General features: G+C 28.8%; 1 protein-coding gene across 1 annotated transcript in view; it reads left to right on the top strand.

Annotated features, from left to right (window-relative positions):
* Positions 1-1942: 1942 nt before the first annotated feature.
* Positions 1943-18525, top strand: part of LOC142325751 (uncharacterized) — a 71287-nt gene continuing 54704 nt past the window's right edge. The window contains exons 1-2 of the mRNA XM_075367781.1: positions 1943-2246; positions 18053-18236. Coding sequence (XP_075223896.1) covers positions 18182-18236 — 55 coding nt within the window. The 5' untranslated portion in view covers positions 1943-2246; positions 18053-18181. The remainder of the gene's footprint in view (positions 2247-18052; positions 18237-18525) is intronic.

Here is an 18525-nt window from a genome sequence, read left to right as displayed (position 1 = left end):
AAGCTTACTTGAATTTTCTTCATGCATCTAATTCAAACTTCTAGCAAGTGTACCATCCTCGCTAAACAAATCACTATCACTGTTACTTTCATTTTTACTTTTACTGTCAGAATCTACCCGTATAATATAACGTTCTGTCATTTCATTTATCAGTGGTTCTAGTTTTTCATACTCTTTATCAATATATATTTTTTTTTCACAATAGGGTTTCCAGTCAACTTCATTCATGAAATTTCCTCTGTAGTTAATTTTTCAAAATTTGCAAAAGAAAATGTTGTGTTATGACTCTCCACATGTCTTTTTACGACCATACCATCTTGATCAGATTCAAATCAGGATGGTACGATGGCAGTCTAAGAACACGATGTCCATGTTTTTTTCAAAAGCTCATCCAAGCGATAGCTTTGTACTTTAATTTTATGTAACTTTACTAATTCATGTAACTGTGGTTTCAGCATTTTTGAACTATACGAAATATGGGTTTTCTCCAGCTCGGTAATATCTTTTCTTCTGAAGTTAGAATTGAGCACTTTATCAATACCTGTATTTACAAGATTGAGATATTAAGCATTTTTATACATGTAATCAACTCAAGTGGAAAGAACTGAACACACAACAACATAAATGTATTGTTTGGGTGCCCGTTATTGTAATAGTAATAACAGCCTGTATTATTACCATTATAGTTGCCCGTATTGTTTATAAGCAATAATATAATGAGATGTCAGCTCATGACATCACAAGCTTGTAGATTTGATGGGGCAACTATACATATGTTGGCCTGATTAATATCTTTGGACTGGCTTCACATAAATTCTTTGAAAATGACTATAAAAATACCTATATGCGAGACACTGGTGGCATTCAATTTTGGGAAAAATTAATAAAAGTTTTCATGATATACAATTTTTTTTTGTTTTTTTATAGTCATCATAGAAAATTGAGCTTTAGTACAATGAAGTACTTTAGTACTAAATAATTTAAAATTCCAAAATTTTACTCAATTAGGCATAATTAGAATTAGGCATAGGAGAATATTTAACATTACTTTATAACAATTTTCATCTCACATCTCAAAAACCTTTTGACTAAATATATATCCTATTTTTTTTGATTTTTTACCAATTCAAAGAGCGTTTGGTACCCATATTTTTTCTATTCTTTTGTTTGATTTCTCTGATAGGATATTCTCCCCATAACTTTGGTGGCCACACTTAAGTGATTGATTCAAGACATCTATAGAAAGACATCTAAAAAAAGTAATTCTGTTTTTTTTTTTATTAATTCCTGATACGATATTTAAAAAAAAATGGTAATACTTAAAAATAAAATTATATACGCGCATACAGATATGTATCAACGTGTATTATATATTGAACTTGTTTACGAATATAAACTAGATTTAATTAGAATTACTATAAATTAGATGCAGTTAAGTAAGTGAAAATCTCGTTATAAATCCTTTGTGTATGGTTGGCTGTTATAGTAATACGTACATTTATAGTTCAAGTGAAAAGAAATTCTCTTTAATATTTTATGTAATTATAAGTTCGTCAAGACTGATAATAAATTATAATAATAACAAAATAATTTAATATTACACAAAGTTTAATGAATGGTCTGTGGTTAAAAAACTAATTGTGAATGAAACAGTTTGCTATCCAAATTTTAGATGGAATAATTCTTTCATGATAATTTTTTTGTTTAAAAGTTAAGGTTGTTGAAGATGTCTATCGATGACGGACGTTGCCGTAATGGAGCGAAGGTGGAGAAGCATCATGACTAAAAAAAAAGTTACGAAACCAACCAGCAGTATTGTACTTATTGGCGGGAAATTATCGGTAGAAGATTACTAAATATTATTAGTGCCTCGAACATTGTTGTTGTTTAAACCTAAACTTCTTCCTCTTTCATGTTTAGCCTCCGGGAATTACCGCCTGATATTATTTCAGAGGATGATATGTGTAAGTGAAATTTAGTCATGTACAGCCTCAGATCGACCATTTCTGAAATGTGCTGTTAATTGAGACACAACCACCAAGCAACACCTGTATCCACGATCTAGTATTGAAATCCGTATAAAAGTAATTGCCTTTACTAGTACCTAAACGCTAAAACTGTTTACTTCCAAGTCAGCTGATTTGCGAATACACGTTCACTACTAGACCAATCCGGTTGTATAAACCTAACCTATTCCACTTGTTAATGTCATTCAGTTTACTTTTTTATGGGGTATTATGACTAAGGTGAGTTTTATTTTTTTGTTAATATTATTACAATTTTTGGAACAATAATTTTCAGTTGTTTTATTCTTTACTTATATTATTCAAATTATTTGTTAGATTAAAAATGTTAAGACTCCAGTTTACATTCGTTATTTTTATAAAATAAATTAATAAATTTAATATTAATAATAAGTAAATTAATTTACTGTATTTATTTCTTAATAATGTATGCAAATAGTTCTAAATAGCAGCAAAACAATATCGAAAAAATAAAAAAACGAAACAAGTTATATGTTTGGTTATACTATAGGTTATTTGACCATTAATTAACCATAGGAGTAAAATTTATTATATATCAAATTTAAATGTACTGATATAAGCAGTGTATTTTATGTGTTTAAAGAAAGAGTTTTTAAACATGGAATTTAGCACATTTCATTTTAGATATATTAACCAAGTTTTAAGTCTGGTAACGAGAGTGAAGCGTACTAAGCAAGAAAAAAATTCGTATCGTTATTAAAAATTTACTGATTTACTGCATCTCCTGGGTTCGACTCCCTACCGTTTGTTCACCGATATTTGTTCGTTAAATATCTATAAATGAATGTACACTCAGGAATAACAAAACAATTTTAAAAAACTAATTTTTGCTTAGAAAGAAAGCCACAAATAAACATTATAATAAATTTGTATAAATATTTTTAGAAATATATTGGCTTTAGTAGTAGTTTTTGTTTCACATATATAATTTAATAAAAATTAATTATAAGAGAGGAAAAAGCATCGGTAGTAAGTTTGTAGAAGAGCAACCAATACTTTATAATTTACGTAAGGTTCTAAGTTCGACTCCCTGTAAGGGCTCGGTATTATCATATATCATCTTAATAATTATGCATACATAATATTTAAAGCAGAAATTATTCGTAAACAGTAATATGAATCATATACAACAATTCATAATTCATTATGAGTTTTTATATTTAACATTTGCCACATTAATTAATTATTTTTTTAAGTTAAATTTAAAAAAAAAAAAATCATAGTTGAAAATGTATAGCCGATCATTCTTGTCATCAACATTTTTTTTTAAAGGAAAATGATTTTTAAGAAAGATTTAATAACCTTCCTTATATAGATCGATTGGTAAATTAACCGATTGATATACCTAATCCTGTGTTCGAATCCCGGCATCATTCGGCATTCCTTTTTAGTCACAGTTTATTTCATTAACTGTACATAACTAAAAATGTAAACAGAAATTACTTATAAATTACACGAAGATTAATTTTTCCTTAAAAACATTCGGAGCGAGAGTTAATAATTTAAATTTTATTCATAACATTTAAAAAATATTTACCGGTAATCTTTTTAACTGAATTTTTCTGTTTTAAAGTGTATTATGAAGCACAAAAAATCACGTTGATTGGATCAACCTTCTACGTCGAATTTCTGGTTAGACTCCACGGGTTCAGCAATTCTTATCAGCCGTGATTCATCTTATTAATTATTATGCTTTTAAAAAGGAATTATGAAAAATTATTAAAAAGGAATTTAAAAAATATGTATGAAAAAATTGGGTTCGACATTTTTATATGATTATCATCTCATTCATTACGTACAAAAATAAACGACGCGAAGTAAAGAAATTACAAAAAAACTATGTTTCTTTGGCTAATCAAAGGAGCTTTGAAATATTTTAAAAATTAAGTAATATAATTTAATGATATACTTGTAATTTCTATATAAAATTTAATATGTTTAATAGTTTATTTCTAAAAACGATTTCTTTCCCTTAAAAATAATTCTAAGCGAAAAGGACACAATTGGTGGTTCAGTTGCTGGAACAATCGACTAATATACTGAAGATCCTCGGTTCGATTCCGGGCATAGGTTTGCCTTTCCTCAACAACTCATAATTCATCTAAATAACTACGCATAAGTAAACACTTGCGTAGGAGTTAAATAAAAAAAAAATAAGTAATTTCAACAGAGAGTTGGGTACTGGGTCTTCGGTTCGATTCCCAGCTTGTGTTCATTTTTCTTTAGCTATTTATCACACTGGATCTCATTACCTACACAGAAATAAAGTTTGTCATCATTTTATTTTAATTTTTTTAATAATAAATTTGTATAAAAAGTCTAGAATCACTGAAGGGGGGTTTAAAAAAATATATATTTGCAGAATACTGAAATTCTGATATTAGAAATGGATTATCTTTATTATAAAAAAATGAAATAATATTAAAGTTTACGGGCAACTGCCTTAATTTAAGCGATCCAATAAGGTCCGGATAATCAAGTGTTAAATAGATATTAATTTCGAAATAATGTAAACTTGAATAGAACCGCGAAGTGGGTCCTTAAAGTCCTTCTTCGTCAAAAAAAAATGACAAGGCATGAACTCGTCATTTCTTAATAACTCAAAATTCATCTCGCTAACTACGAGTAAGTAAAGAGTTGCGTAAAAATGTTCAATTAAAAAAGAAGGTATGCTTTTCGCAAAAAGAAAGTTGGAGACAAGGTCCTGGGTTCGAATCTCAGCTTATGTTCATTAAACTACTCAAAGTAAAGTTATTATGTTATAAAGAAGTCTACACAAAGCCTTGGATCACTGAAAAAGAATATACAATAATAAATAAATTTTCAGCTACTGCATTTTTGAATCAGATAATGAATTACTGTCCTGAAACAAGCGAAATAATATTAAAATGTTCAGGCCATTGCCTTAAAATAGGCAATTAGGAATTGAAAACAACGCGAATATTCGGATAAATGAATATTAGAAGTCCGGTTAATTGCGAATTAAATAATCTGTTATAATTAATTGAATTGATTAAATACGATGTTTGAAGTTTGGAATTTTTTAAAAATTATTTTTTGTTCAGATAAATTATTTCGTGTACAGTGGCAGACCTTGGGTTATTAATCCAAGGTTAACAGGTTCGAATTCTGATTTTAATCGGACTCATTAAAAGTGGTTTGTAAATATACAATTCCTATTCATTCGAATCGTAACGGACACGTTATCTGCAGTGATGGAAATAAAAAGTATTCGAAGGTCGGAATGGTTTCATCACTCTCTTGTGCGCATTTGGCTGCGAATTGTATTTACAATTCGTACGTAATTGTAATACAATTCGCTCTATGTACGTTGTCACTTTTCTTCTCAATGGGAAAAATCTGTGAATCATAGTTTAAATTTTATGTAAACTTTTAATTTACCGTTAACATTTTTTTGTTATAATTCCAGTGAGAAATTTTCAATCCTTTTTCACTAACAAAAAGTCATTAAAAGATTTAAAAAAGCGTCAAAAACTTTATCATTAATTTTTTTAATTATAAAGTTTTTGCTTACATGTACTTTGAGCGAGAAAATAAAAAAATACAAACATGTTTAAATAGCCTATCGCGCACACGCGCACAGAGAGAGGGGGAGAATAAAATTTATTAAAACTGAAAATTATTTCAAAATTATCGTTAAAATAAACGTAATAATATTTTTTTTTTTGTATAGAAAGCGTAGAACCACCAAAGTCGAATAAATTACAGTATAATAAATTAAAAAGTGCCACAACTCTATCGGATGCTAAAAATTAATTTTTCTCAAAACATTAAAATAAATATATTCCTATATATTTATAAAATTCCTTTAAAATGCATTACTTATTAACGAGTGGATAATCGACTATAACGTATATATTAATTTCAAAGGTACGGACCTATTTCGATGTAAATATTTAACCGTTATTTTTATTAAAATAAAGTATATTCTTAAAAAACCAATATTTTTAATTATAGAACCTAGAATCACTGAAGATGAAAATATTACAATGTAGTATATTACAAGGTGCCACGACTCTTATCGAATAATCGAATATTATAAATGAAATAGTGAAATAAAAATATTAACTTACGTAATCGCATTAAAAAATAAATTTGGTATGAAGGACCGAATAATCGACTCTTACGTAGATATTAATTTCCAAGTATATATTGATGGAAATATTTAATCGTTATTTTCTTTAATGTAAATTAAATATCTTTTCAACAAGTAAAGCAATGCAATATTTTTTTATAGAAAGCTTGGAATCACTGAAGAAGAACATACTTCAATATTATTATATATACTTCATTTTCTTAAAATTACATTATGTATGAAGCACCGGATAATCAACTTTGATAACAATATTAATTTTAAAATATATATATTTTTTTTAATAAAATTATTTAATTCATTATTTTGATCATAATAAAATTCTTAGATGTTAGCAATAACTTCAAAATAGAAAACAACACACAATTTTGGATATAAGATTAATTAGAACAAACGGTTAATCGACAGCGGTGTAATTAATATCCCTAATATAATTAATCTAACTTCATGTAAATGAATGAAAGGTGCTTGCTTTCATGCGATGTTTAAAATTTATAATTTTTTTTACGATCGGCTGAAGTTTTCCGTGTACAAGTGCAGCTTCGTAATCCAAGGAATCGGGTACGAATACGTCTCAGGCTCACTAACAGTTTTGTTCTAATAGATATTTCCATTTAATCGGAAGGTACCTTCCGATTATGAAGGTCAAGGAAGCCAATTTTTCTTGATTATGATAAAGGCCGTTGGGCGTCGTTATGGATTCATCACACTCTTGCGTACCCTTGGCTTCAAAATTTGTTGCTATATCTACTTCAGTCTTTTTTATTTTTCATGGTGATAAAGCCTTTGGTTCCTTGAACAACTTTAATTTTAACTTAAAATTTTTCATTAATATATATTGTTTTTAATTGCAGAGAATTATAATTTTTCAGTAGGAAAGGAGCGGAACTACAAAAAAATACAAAATTTTATCAGTTTCTATTTTTTTAATTACAAAGGTTTTGCTAAAACAAATTTTGAGTGAGAAAAAAATAAATTTATATTTATATAGAATAGTATATTTGAATAGTGTGTATGTGTGCGTGTATATATACATATATATATATATATATATATATATATATATATACACGTGTTATATATATGTATATATATAATTAAAATTGTGCCCGCGTGTGTATATACAAATAAATAATTAATGTATTATTTATTAAGAGATAATAAGGTTTACTGAAACTGAAAATCACTTTAAAATAATTTAACACCCATTCCCTTCGGTTAATATATAGCGTATACTACTCTTAATTATAAGTTGTATTTGAACGCAGTTCTAACATTTAATGTTTGATATTGCTGTGTTGCCATTTAAACTGATTATTTCTTTCCCGTGGCTAAACTACCTGCTGAATACGGTATCAGGTAAATCGCTGCGTTTGTCTTACTTCCACTAAGACTTGTCTTACCAACCACTCTTTTTTTACGATGTATAAAAAAGACTAATTTTTAATATTTGTGGTAAAATTTTGATGATTATTATTATTTTAAATTTAATAACGATTCAATACATTATAATTTTATCATTACTGATAATAAAAAAAATTACCATTTCCTAAAATATTAAAAATCGTTGTTATATTCTCATTTACAGTTGAAATACTAACGTACTTTCGTGATGTTTGTCGTTTATGTAGTAAAGTGTTAAAAACTTAAAAAATCATACGTAATAACTTTTTTGTTTATTCTAATTTTTATTTTGTATAATACAGTTAGTAAAATAATCACTGATTTTATACATCCGACCTCTTAGTTAACCGGACTTACATGTTTCATTTATCCGCAATATTTACATAAATTATTGCTTGTTTTAAGTACTGGATTCATCAGAGAGATTTTCTTGTAACAAAATTCAGAAATTAATTCTGATTCAAATTAAATATAATTTGAGATTAATGCTTATTAAAACGTCGATTATTCGGACCACTATATCTCAAACACTTTGCGACTTAAAAGCGGTGACAAATCTAAGAGAAAAATAATTATTAAAATGCTGAAAAAAATATCGCTTGTTGAACGAAGACTCAGATTAAACAAGTGTGTATTTATAACGAGGTTCTTAGTTATGTAATTTCACAGCCGATGATAAATAATGACGTAATGCGCTAGCATTTCAGTTAATTACTTTTATCTTCCTCATTCATAAATTTGTAGCGTATGAAAAATACCATATCATGCTGGGATTAAACCCAGAACTTTCCATTGTCTTTACCACTCTTTCTGTCGTATGTTTCCTCGGTTTCATTCAGAAAATGTTATTGTTTTATATTTTCGCTAGGTATAGGCACACATTTTTTCTTTATATGTTCCGCTCACAAAAAGGTTTTTCTGCATTTACACTCTCAGGCTGCTTCTTCAAAAAATAAAGATTATAGGAAAGTAATTTGGGTGTCATAAAATCTTTATAGGCATTTTACTAAAAATGAATTAACTTTCAAAATTAATGATCCTCTCCACCAATAGTATTTTATGGGGCCTGGTGCATATCATTTTTTTGGCATCTTATAAAAGAATTTTTTATCATTTCCATTTCTTTGAAATGAAAAAATAATAAATTGTAATTAAATTGTATTATTTTTTATTGTTATATTTATCCGATATATGATTAGGCATAAATGTACCGCAGGGTTGAACATTGAGCAGCGCCCGTGCGAAGTTAGGTAAATAATTGTACTACACTGCATCTTAAGTGAAAAATAATTTTACTGTCTTTTAATTCATACCGAGCGTGGGAACGCATGTGCAGGTTGTGAGTATTTCAGACCTCTTTTAATTGAAGAGAAATGAGGTTGTGTAAGCTTCGAAATTTGTTATCATACTCGATCTCTTGGAAGCAGGTCGTGTTATAAATATAAATATTTGGAATATTTAATATTTACTTTTTACTTCCTTGTACGAAGTAAAGGAAGTATTGTGACCGCGAAAAAATTCGGTTTCCAGATTTCAACAGAAATATCCATTTTGACCATCCCTGAATCCATCTTGACTAGTGTCGGCGTGACATCTGTACGTTAATATGTGTGTATGTACGTAAGTATCCCGCATTAGTAGGATGCGCATTTGAGCATCTTGCTCGCATTTGAGCAAGTACTCAAAACCGATTAGCTGTAAGATGTTGAAATTTCGGATTTAGAACTTTTGTAACATCTAACTGTGCACCTCCCCTTTTGATTGCAATCGATTGAACCAAAAGTCTTCAAAAAAGCCCAAAATCCAAAAAGATTTGGATTTTGGACTTTTTCTTAACTGCAATAATAAGCCCTCATTGAGAGATTTTCGACGATCATAAGTGGTATTTATTTTCATTGGTTCTAGAGTTATAGCCAAATAAAATTTTAATTAATGAAATATTGGATTTTAGGGGAAGGCACATTGGTTCGAATCAGACTTCATCTCCTTTTTTAACCTTTTTTTTTTTTTTTTAATTTATATATATTGATTTATTAATAATTGATAACCTGTCGTAAAAAAAAATTACCATGAATAATAATTCATTAATAACAATAAAAATAAAAATAAAAATATGAAAACATATCAGAAGTTATTAATGAAAAAAAATTTTATGTACTTTTCATCTTAAAAAAAAATGTGTAAATGTAATTTAATAGACATACAAGGAAGTCATGTGTTAACCACATCAGATTTTTAAATATGAATGGAGCCAACCGAAGGAGCTTCAGGCACCTCCGACTGCCATTTAGTATTTTTGTTTTATTTTACCTATATGTAACGGTTTGATTTTTTTTTTTTTTTGTTAATCGATGCGTTCCCGTAAGCTGCGAGGTAACATTTTTGAAAAAAGAAAATCACTAAAGAAAGAATGCAACTTAATAAAGTTTCTTATGCGAATGTACTTACTTCCAATAAAAAAGGGAAAACTGACTGGATTTACGTAAATAGCCCTGTTTAACACATTTACGTAAGTTAGATATTTATTTCTTCGTTAACGCCTACTTTTTTTTTAAAAAAAAGTAGTTTTTAAAATTGAAGTAGATATATATTTTCGTACTTAAAAAATTAACGGCATTCGGATCCAGAACCTTTCTTCGGACATAAGTCAGTTACGTGATATATTTAATCTGATAAAGTAAAATGAAATGTACATTTTTTTGTCAACCAGAATGGTAGTAGTAAATAAATAACCAGAAAATTGTGTCTTGTTGCTATTGTAATACGTATTATGTGTTAACTGTTTGTTAGTTAAGCATGTCAATTGACCTGACAATTTCTAATGCAGAAAAGTTTCTGTAAAAAAGTGCTCTTGTACGTATTTTGAGTCAATGAAATCAAAAGAATGGATCCGTGATGTACAAAAACTATTTTGTTAAATTTTTAGTCTGTTGCATTATTAAATAATAATGAAGGGCTCGCGCACACACACACACACACACACAATATTTTTATTTACCTCTTACTCGTATATGCTATTAAAACAGTGAGGGTGAAGTTGCATGTGAAGTTCGTCTGAATTCCGTTCTTTTTTTACAGTAAATATTTTTGGGTTCGAATTCCAATTACGCTTGGCATTATCTTACATTATTATCAAAATTCATAACATGAAAAAATAAAAGAAAAAACATAATGTAAAAAAAAAAATGCGTGAATAGTAGTACGTGACGGTTGTCGGCCTCCGTGGCGCGAGTGGCAGTGTCTCGGCCTTTTATCAGGATGTCCCGGATTTGAACCCCGGTCAGGCATGACATTTTAACACGCTATAAAACTGCCATTTCATCTCATCCTGTGAAGCAATATATAACTGTTGGCCCTGAGGAAAATAAAAAAAATATATAAATATACTACCCCCAACCAATGTACGAGCTTGTGACGTTACGAGCAGATTACGTATTACTGATCGTCCTGAAAACATCAACTCCGCGTATCAAATCGAAGTATTACTTATCATATTGTACGCGGTAATAACTATCATATTTACTGATTATAAATTATATAATATCAATTATATATGATTATGTAATTAATTCTTTTACAACCTTTATTTGTACTAAATTATTAACTTTGAATATTAAACAAAAGCTTACTTGAATTACTCTTTATGCATCTAATTCAAATTTGTAACAAGTTCACCATCCTCGCTAAACGAATCACTGTCACTTTCATTTTCACTTTCACTATCAGAGTCTACACGTATTAAATAACGTTCTGTAATTTCATCTATCAGTGGTTCCAGTTTTTCATACTCTTCATTCATAAAATAGAAAAGAATTTATGTTATATTAATTTACAAAATGATGTAACTGTTATTTTTATTTTGTAGTCCAGTCATTTACTAAGAGTTTATGTATTTATTATTATTTTTTATTTATTAATGACTTATTTTAATATTGAAGTTTTCAACAGGTTTTAGTTTTTGAACTATAACTTTTGTTTAACTTTGAGTCATCTTTTAAAGATAATGCAAATTAACTTAGTTTGTCTTTGAAAGAAAGAATAAATACAGCCTAAAAAAAGAATTTTTATGGTTTTAATGTTAATAATGAAAAGATATGCGTGGAATAGAGCTCGTGTTCGATCGTTGACCAAAGGATACCTCCTTTTAAATCAGCATACTTCTTTTGTATTCATATCCTTACAGTCTTAGCTTTCCATATCCTTTTTACTTCCTTTTGATTTTTGCAATATATATTTTTTTTGTTTCAGTCAACTTTTTGGACTTTATATTCCTAAATTCCTCTCCATCATTCCAGTTTTTTGACTTTCTTTCACCTAATTTTGACTGCGTTTTACTCTCATCCAATCAATCACTCTTTTTTGAAAGTTTCTACAACCCTTTGGTGTGCCAGTAATTCATTATTATGATGAAAATTTGACAGTCAAATGAATTTGAAGGAACATCCAGTTGTGTTCTGTGTTGAGCGGTCTAACTATTAGGTAAAATTTATTTTGTTTATTTTTTATACTGATGGAATAGTTTTCATGTAACCTTTGGGACATACCCTATTGAAAATGATAAGACTCTATGAAACTAATTCACTATTGTACAAAAGGAAAAAGTTTGAATATTTTAGAAAAATGTAAAAGTTTTTAAATTAAAAATCAGCAGATTAATAATAATCAAACGGATGTTTTATTTAAGAATCTTAATTTTCTCAGAACAAGAAAGATAATTATAAAATAAATAAGTACATTGTAACAATAGTTAACAAAGAACAGGAAGAAAGACTAGCCAGATAAAGGTGTGGATTACTCCATGTACAAAGTATGATGCTTTCTGCTGTGATGACGATCATCTGAACCTGATGTCATTTAGGGGGAAGTCAAGACCAGAATCCTTGTGAGGGAGACTCCCCATTTGAGGCATAAGACACTCAAAAGACCAAGACCCAGCCCCTGGGGTGGGGATGAAGGTTACGGCATTGCTGGATTTGCGTCTCCTTGCTGGGGGGTTAGAGACAGGCATAAAGTAACAGATCCAAACAGCAGGCCGACCTGCTTTGCTGGATGTTCAGCTGGTGGGTGGAAAGTCTCATTAGAGTTAGATACTCCCTTGGATTGTGTTATAATTAACTGTGGGTCCAACTCAGAGGAGGGTTGTGAAAAATATAAACAAAAGGGATATAACCTAATGCTACATAAAGCCTTATAAAGGAGAAGTGCTAGTATGTGAGTTTTAAAAATGGAATGTATTCTAAATGCATCTACAGGTCCCATTTTGCTATAACGAAGCTAAGAAAGGTTGATAAATGTATTCAATATAAAAATTATGACACTCCTAGCAGAAAATACTCATGTTTAATAATAAATATAAATCAAAAATAAAATATAATAATAAATATAAATTATTTAATTAGTAATGAAAATGATTAATTTAATGAAATTACTAAAATTAAATTTTAATAATAAATCTAAATAAAGAATATAAATCTTATCTCATGGAAAGAGAAAAAATATTCATTCTTAAGAATGAAGGAACTCTGTGATAATGTTAAAAACACTTTAGAATATATAAATGAATTGAACATGACGTTTAATATAAAAATATATATATTTTAGTATTAACAGATAGAAGTGTAAAAAAACGTTTTGAACTATTTTTTCATCTAAAATTACTTACAAGAATAGATTTTCTAGAATTCTTTGTTATTACAGATAATGGGATTATTGGTTTACAGCTGATAAGTACCAGAAAAATCTATTAAAAATAAACTACTTCTTGATATTGTTATGTTTATCTTAATTCACTTAAGATAAAACAAAACATTTATTTTATTTGTGCGTTATATTTTAGTTAAAGTACAATTAAGCATTAATAACAGAATATGTCAACAGGATTAGTTTCACACTAAAGTAAGTCCATATTTCATTATATCTTAATTGGAGCAGAAACCAGTTTAATATCATGATATTTCCTAAATATTTGTTTTACTATAATGCTTCTTTTTTTTATTTTATAGGATGATTTTCCGAATAAATATTTTTACTGCTTCATACTTACCACATTTGCATTATTACTTGCCATTACATATAATAATGCAACATATTGTATTATTACATAATTAGGTGATAATATTTATAAAATCTGTTTCCAGACTGGCTGTTCACTATGAGTTACATTTGCTATATGAGTTACTCTGCTGAAAAAACTGGATGTAACAAATTTTTATCGAATGAACCATTTATTAGTGATTTCTTTATCTGTAAAAGATTTAAAAAATTAATTTCAGCCCTCATTATATCACAGCAGTTTGTTCAATTTTCAAATTCTATATTTATGAAACATAACACAGTTAAACTCCACATCAGTGTAAAATTTTTGCAGAGCAATGTTTTTCAGTTGGTGTCATAAAGCATATTTCTAATGACACATCGCTCTAGATTAAATGAGGAATCTTTGTTTAGATTTGAAAATTAGTTTGTATTTTTATTATTTCTAAATAAATGGTAATATTTTGTGATATATTTAATTCACTTATATTTTAATTTATTTAATTTTTCATTCTGTGTCTATGAGCACTAATATAAAAAAAGATAATTACACTTAGTCTAACTGCAGTTTAACTGATTCATTTTTGTAATTGACATTAAATTGTTGTGGTCATTAGGTATCATTGAATGATAACATATTGCAGTTTAAGGAAAACATAATTTGTAAGAGGATGTTATTTACTACAATATATTAATAAATAAATTGTTTTGGATTATGTTTATCAAATGTTTTATTTTAATTTCAGTAATAGAATTAATTACTTACTGAGTTTAGCAAATAATTGTGACTTATTTTGTAGCCATGATATATTTTTTTCATTTGTGTACTTGTAATTGTAGAACAGCTGCTTGAATTTTAATTTGAAACAAATCAAACAATTAATCTCAGTCAAATGAATAACAAAGTTTATGTTGGAATCTCTGTTAACTTGTCAAGTGGGATATAAAAAAAAGGACTTGAAAACTGGTTTTAAATGTATATAAATTAAATGTGTGTGTGTGTGTTTATTAAAAGAAAAATAATAGTAAGGGAAATTAAACTACTCAGGGAATATGAATCCTTTAAAAATAAAACAAACATCCAAAAATTTATTTTCCTTGCCCAATTCACTCCAGTTACAATTTTGAACTTTTCTTCTTTCCTAGCTTTGAATAAGAGAGCATGTTAGAGAACACCTTTAATTATGTGTGTCATTGACTCTGAGCACAATCATAATATGAACACTATATAAACAAACAAACAGATACTATATCTGGTGTGTTACAGGTAATAAATTATCTTCTTATATAATTTAATGAGGTTGTTTTTACCTGTTTTCATGATGAAGACCATTATATTATGATAATTTGTCTTAACGTAAATAATATGGGAGAAGTGTTATCTGTCTTTTGATTATTCTTTCTCCAGAAATTTTAATTCATATGTATTTTAAACTCATAACTTATAATGTGGGACTGATACACATATCTAAATAACTAATGCATTAGATGTTAGTTTTATTATACTTTTACATATCAAAAGCCTTTTTTTAAAAAAAAGTAAAAAAAATTTATTTGTTAAAAAGAGTACATTTTCATAACTTACTATCAGTTTACTTTCAATATTTTCTGCAAAATTTGATAGTTTTTCCAACAAAAAGATTTTGACACATTTTGGTTTTAATAATGAAGATAAAGTGAATAAAAAATTTGATGAATTGGCAGTTCTGCAAACAGAAATTAATGGTAAATTTATTTTTAATTTAATTTAAATATGAGCTAGCCCTGTAACTAGACAAGGCCTACTGCAAATTATTAATCATTATTAAATTTATTACATTATATAAATATATGTATGTACATCAGTGATATTTAAACAGCAAGACAAACTATGAGTAATATTCATTAGGGTTGTTAAATGACACTGATAAACATAATTTTTGTTTCCTAACATGCGATACATGATTTTAATTTTGTTTTTGATGGTGAAAACAAATATGAACTCAGATTCTTTCTATCGCCCACCATTTTTGAAAAATCCAAAGGATTTTTTTCATTTTTAAACTTATAGTTAGCATTTTAAGCTCCTATATTGTATTTTGTTAGCTCATTTTTTGTTGTTTAACTTTGTTAATATAATTTGTAAGCTATAAAGAAACAATACTAGACAAAGAATTAAATCACATCATAGTCACATATTATGACATCATATCTAATACTGAAGAGTGAGCTTTCATGGACAAGATTAATCATATCTGTGCAGGTCGGTAAAAACATGTAGCTGAAAACACAGCTGAGTTGTTTGTATTAAGCAATGGATTTAGGAATGAATTAATTTTGTTCAGTCTAAAGTTTACTAACAGTGCAGTGTCATAATGCCTCAAAATTTTGTAAATGATGTCGATGCCTTTTGTTATGTATGTGTTGAGTTTACCGTAAAATCAAATAGAAAAAAATTACACATTTAATTAAAAAAGCATATCATTTGTACTTTCAGTGTAAAATTGATGAATTGGGTAAGATGTGGGCTCCTCATATAGTATGCACTAATTTTTGTGTATATTTAACAGGATGGCTAAAAGGCACACTGAAGCCTTTGCCATTTTGTGTACCTATGGTTTGGTGTGAACCAAAGGATCAGGTAACCGATTGTTGAACCCACTGGGTTGGTCTAGTGGTGAATGCGTCTTCCCAATTCAGCTGATTTGGAAGCCGAGAGTTCCAGCGCTCAAGTCCTAGTAAAGCCAGATATTTTTAAACGGATTTGAATACTAGGTCGTGGATACCGGTGTTCTTTGGTGGTTGGGTTTCAATTAACCACACATCTCAGGAATGGTCGAACTGAGAATGTACAAGACTACACTTCATTTACACTCATTACATATCATCCTCATTAATCCTCTGAAGAATTATCTTAACGGTAGTTACCGGAGGCTAAACAGGAAAAGAGAGAGAGAGAGAGAGAAAGAGAGGTAACCGAGTGTTACTTTTGTTTAACAAGTAGAATTTCTAGAAAATCTAAACATAATGTAAAATATTCTTCCTTGCAATCAGGCCTGCACCTCACAGTGAAATTATTAAAGTTCCTGATTCACCTGTGAATGTATGTTTCAAAAGCAGCAATGTAGAATCAGGCAGTACTGAAGAAGACAGCAATGATCTCAATTTTGAATTATCTTCCAATAAGCCACATCTTATATCACAAGGTGTATAAAATGACTTGGTTAGGAATTTAAATTTATCAAAAATCAAGATGATCTATTAGGATCAAGACTGCAAGGTTGGAATTTACTTCAAAAAAATACAAAAATTTTGGGCTTTTGAAGCTGACAAAAAGAACTTTCTGAGTACTTTATTGATGAAAATAATTTGGTTGATGAGCTTATGTTGATAAATATTGATGAGCTTATCTTGCACTTAGAACAAGTTCAAAAACCTGGACTGGTGCCCTTTTCATAGATTCGTCAAAGTATAGTTTAAAAGTGATTCTACCACAGAACGGTAACTTTTATGGAATTAATTTGAAAGAGACATACGATGTGAGGAAAGTTGCACTTGAAAAAATAAATTATAAAAAACATAGCTGGAACATATATGGTGATTTGAAAGTTACAGCTTTTTTGTTAGGGGTGCAGTTAGGCTATACTAAGTACATGTGTTTTTTTTGTTTTTTTTAACCCACCGGGTTGGTCTAGTGGTTAACGCGTCTTCCCAAATCAGCTGATTTGGAAGTCGACAGATACAGCGTTCAAGTCCTAGTAAAGTCAGTTATTTTTACACGGATTTGAATACTAGATCGTGGATACCGGTGTTCTTTGGTGGTTGGGTTTCAATTAACCACACATCTCAGGAATCGTCGAACTGAGAATGTACAAGACTACACTTCATTTACACTCATACATATCATCCTCATTCATCCTCTGAAGAATTATCTAAACGGTAGTTACAGAGGCTAAACAGAAACAAAAAAAGTACATGTGTTTTCTTTACAAATGGTACAGCTGGGCTAGGGATAAACAATATATTACCAAAGAGTGGAAGAAACGAGACAACATAACTCCAAATGGGAAAAATATTATTCATGAACCCTTAGTTAACCCAAAAAAATGTTTACCCCCTCTCCATATCAAGCTAGAACTAATGAAAAATTTTATAAAAGCAATGAAGAAGGATAGTCCCAGAATTTTGTACAGGCAGAAATTTCCAAATGTAAGTGAGGGAAAAATTAAAGAAGGAATATTTGTTGGTCCTCAAATAAGATAGTTGGTCAAAGATGTTATATTTAACTCAATATTAAATAATGTAGAAAGTGCAGCTTGGGCTTCATTTAAAGATGTTTGCAAAAGGTTTCTCGGCAAACAAAAATCCGACAATTACCACAATATTGTTAATCAACTTCTTACCTCATACAGAGCTATGGGATGTAATATGTCTTTGAAAATACATTTCCTCCACTCACATCTGGATTTTTTCCCAGACAATCTTGGAGATGTAAGTGAAAAACACGGTGAACATTTCCACCAAGACATTTCGGTGATGGAAAGCCACTATAAAGAGAAATGGAATACCAACATGCTAGCCGATTACTGTTGGACATTAATTCGGGATGTGCCTGAGGCTATTTATAAAAGAAAAGCATCAGGGAAATCAATCTAACACAGGTATGGCCATGCAAAATTATAAATTTTACAGATTTTAACTATATTTTCTCTTAATTTTTTTTAAGCATAACTTATTTAAACTAAGGATGATAGAAAAATTGTCTTTACAGATCTGTAATGTATGCAAAAAAGCAATTCAAGAAATGGTATCACACTTCGAGAAACATTAAAAAAATCTTTTTTTTTTCTATCTGTATAATTAAGAACAAATGACTAGAAAAATTATTTATTCAATGTCAATGAAACTAACGCTGCTTTTCAAAATAATCCTCAGCTTCATTTAGGGAGA

Source organism: Lycorma delicatula, chromosome 5, assembly GCF_047948215.1.
Source record: "Lycorma delicatula isolate Av1 chromosome 5, ASM4794821v1, whole genome shotgun sequence".
Lineage (NCBI taxonomy): Eukaryota > Metazoa > Arthropoda > Insecta > Hemiptera > Fulgoridae > Lycorma > Lycorma delicatula.
Note: the sequence above shows the minus strand (reverse complement) of the source record. Positions and strands in the feature narration are given on the sequence as shown.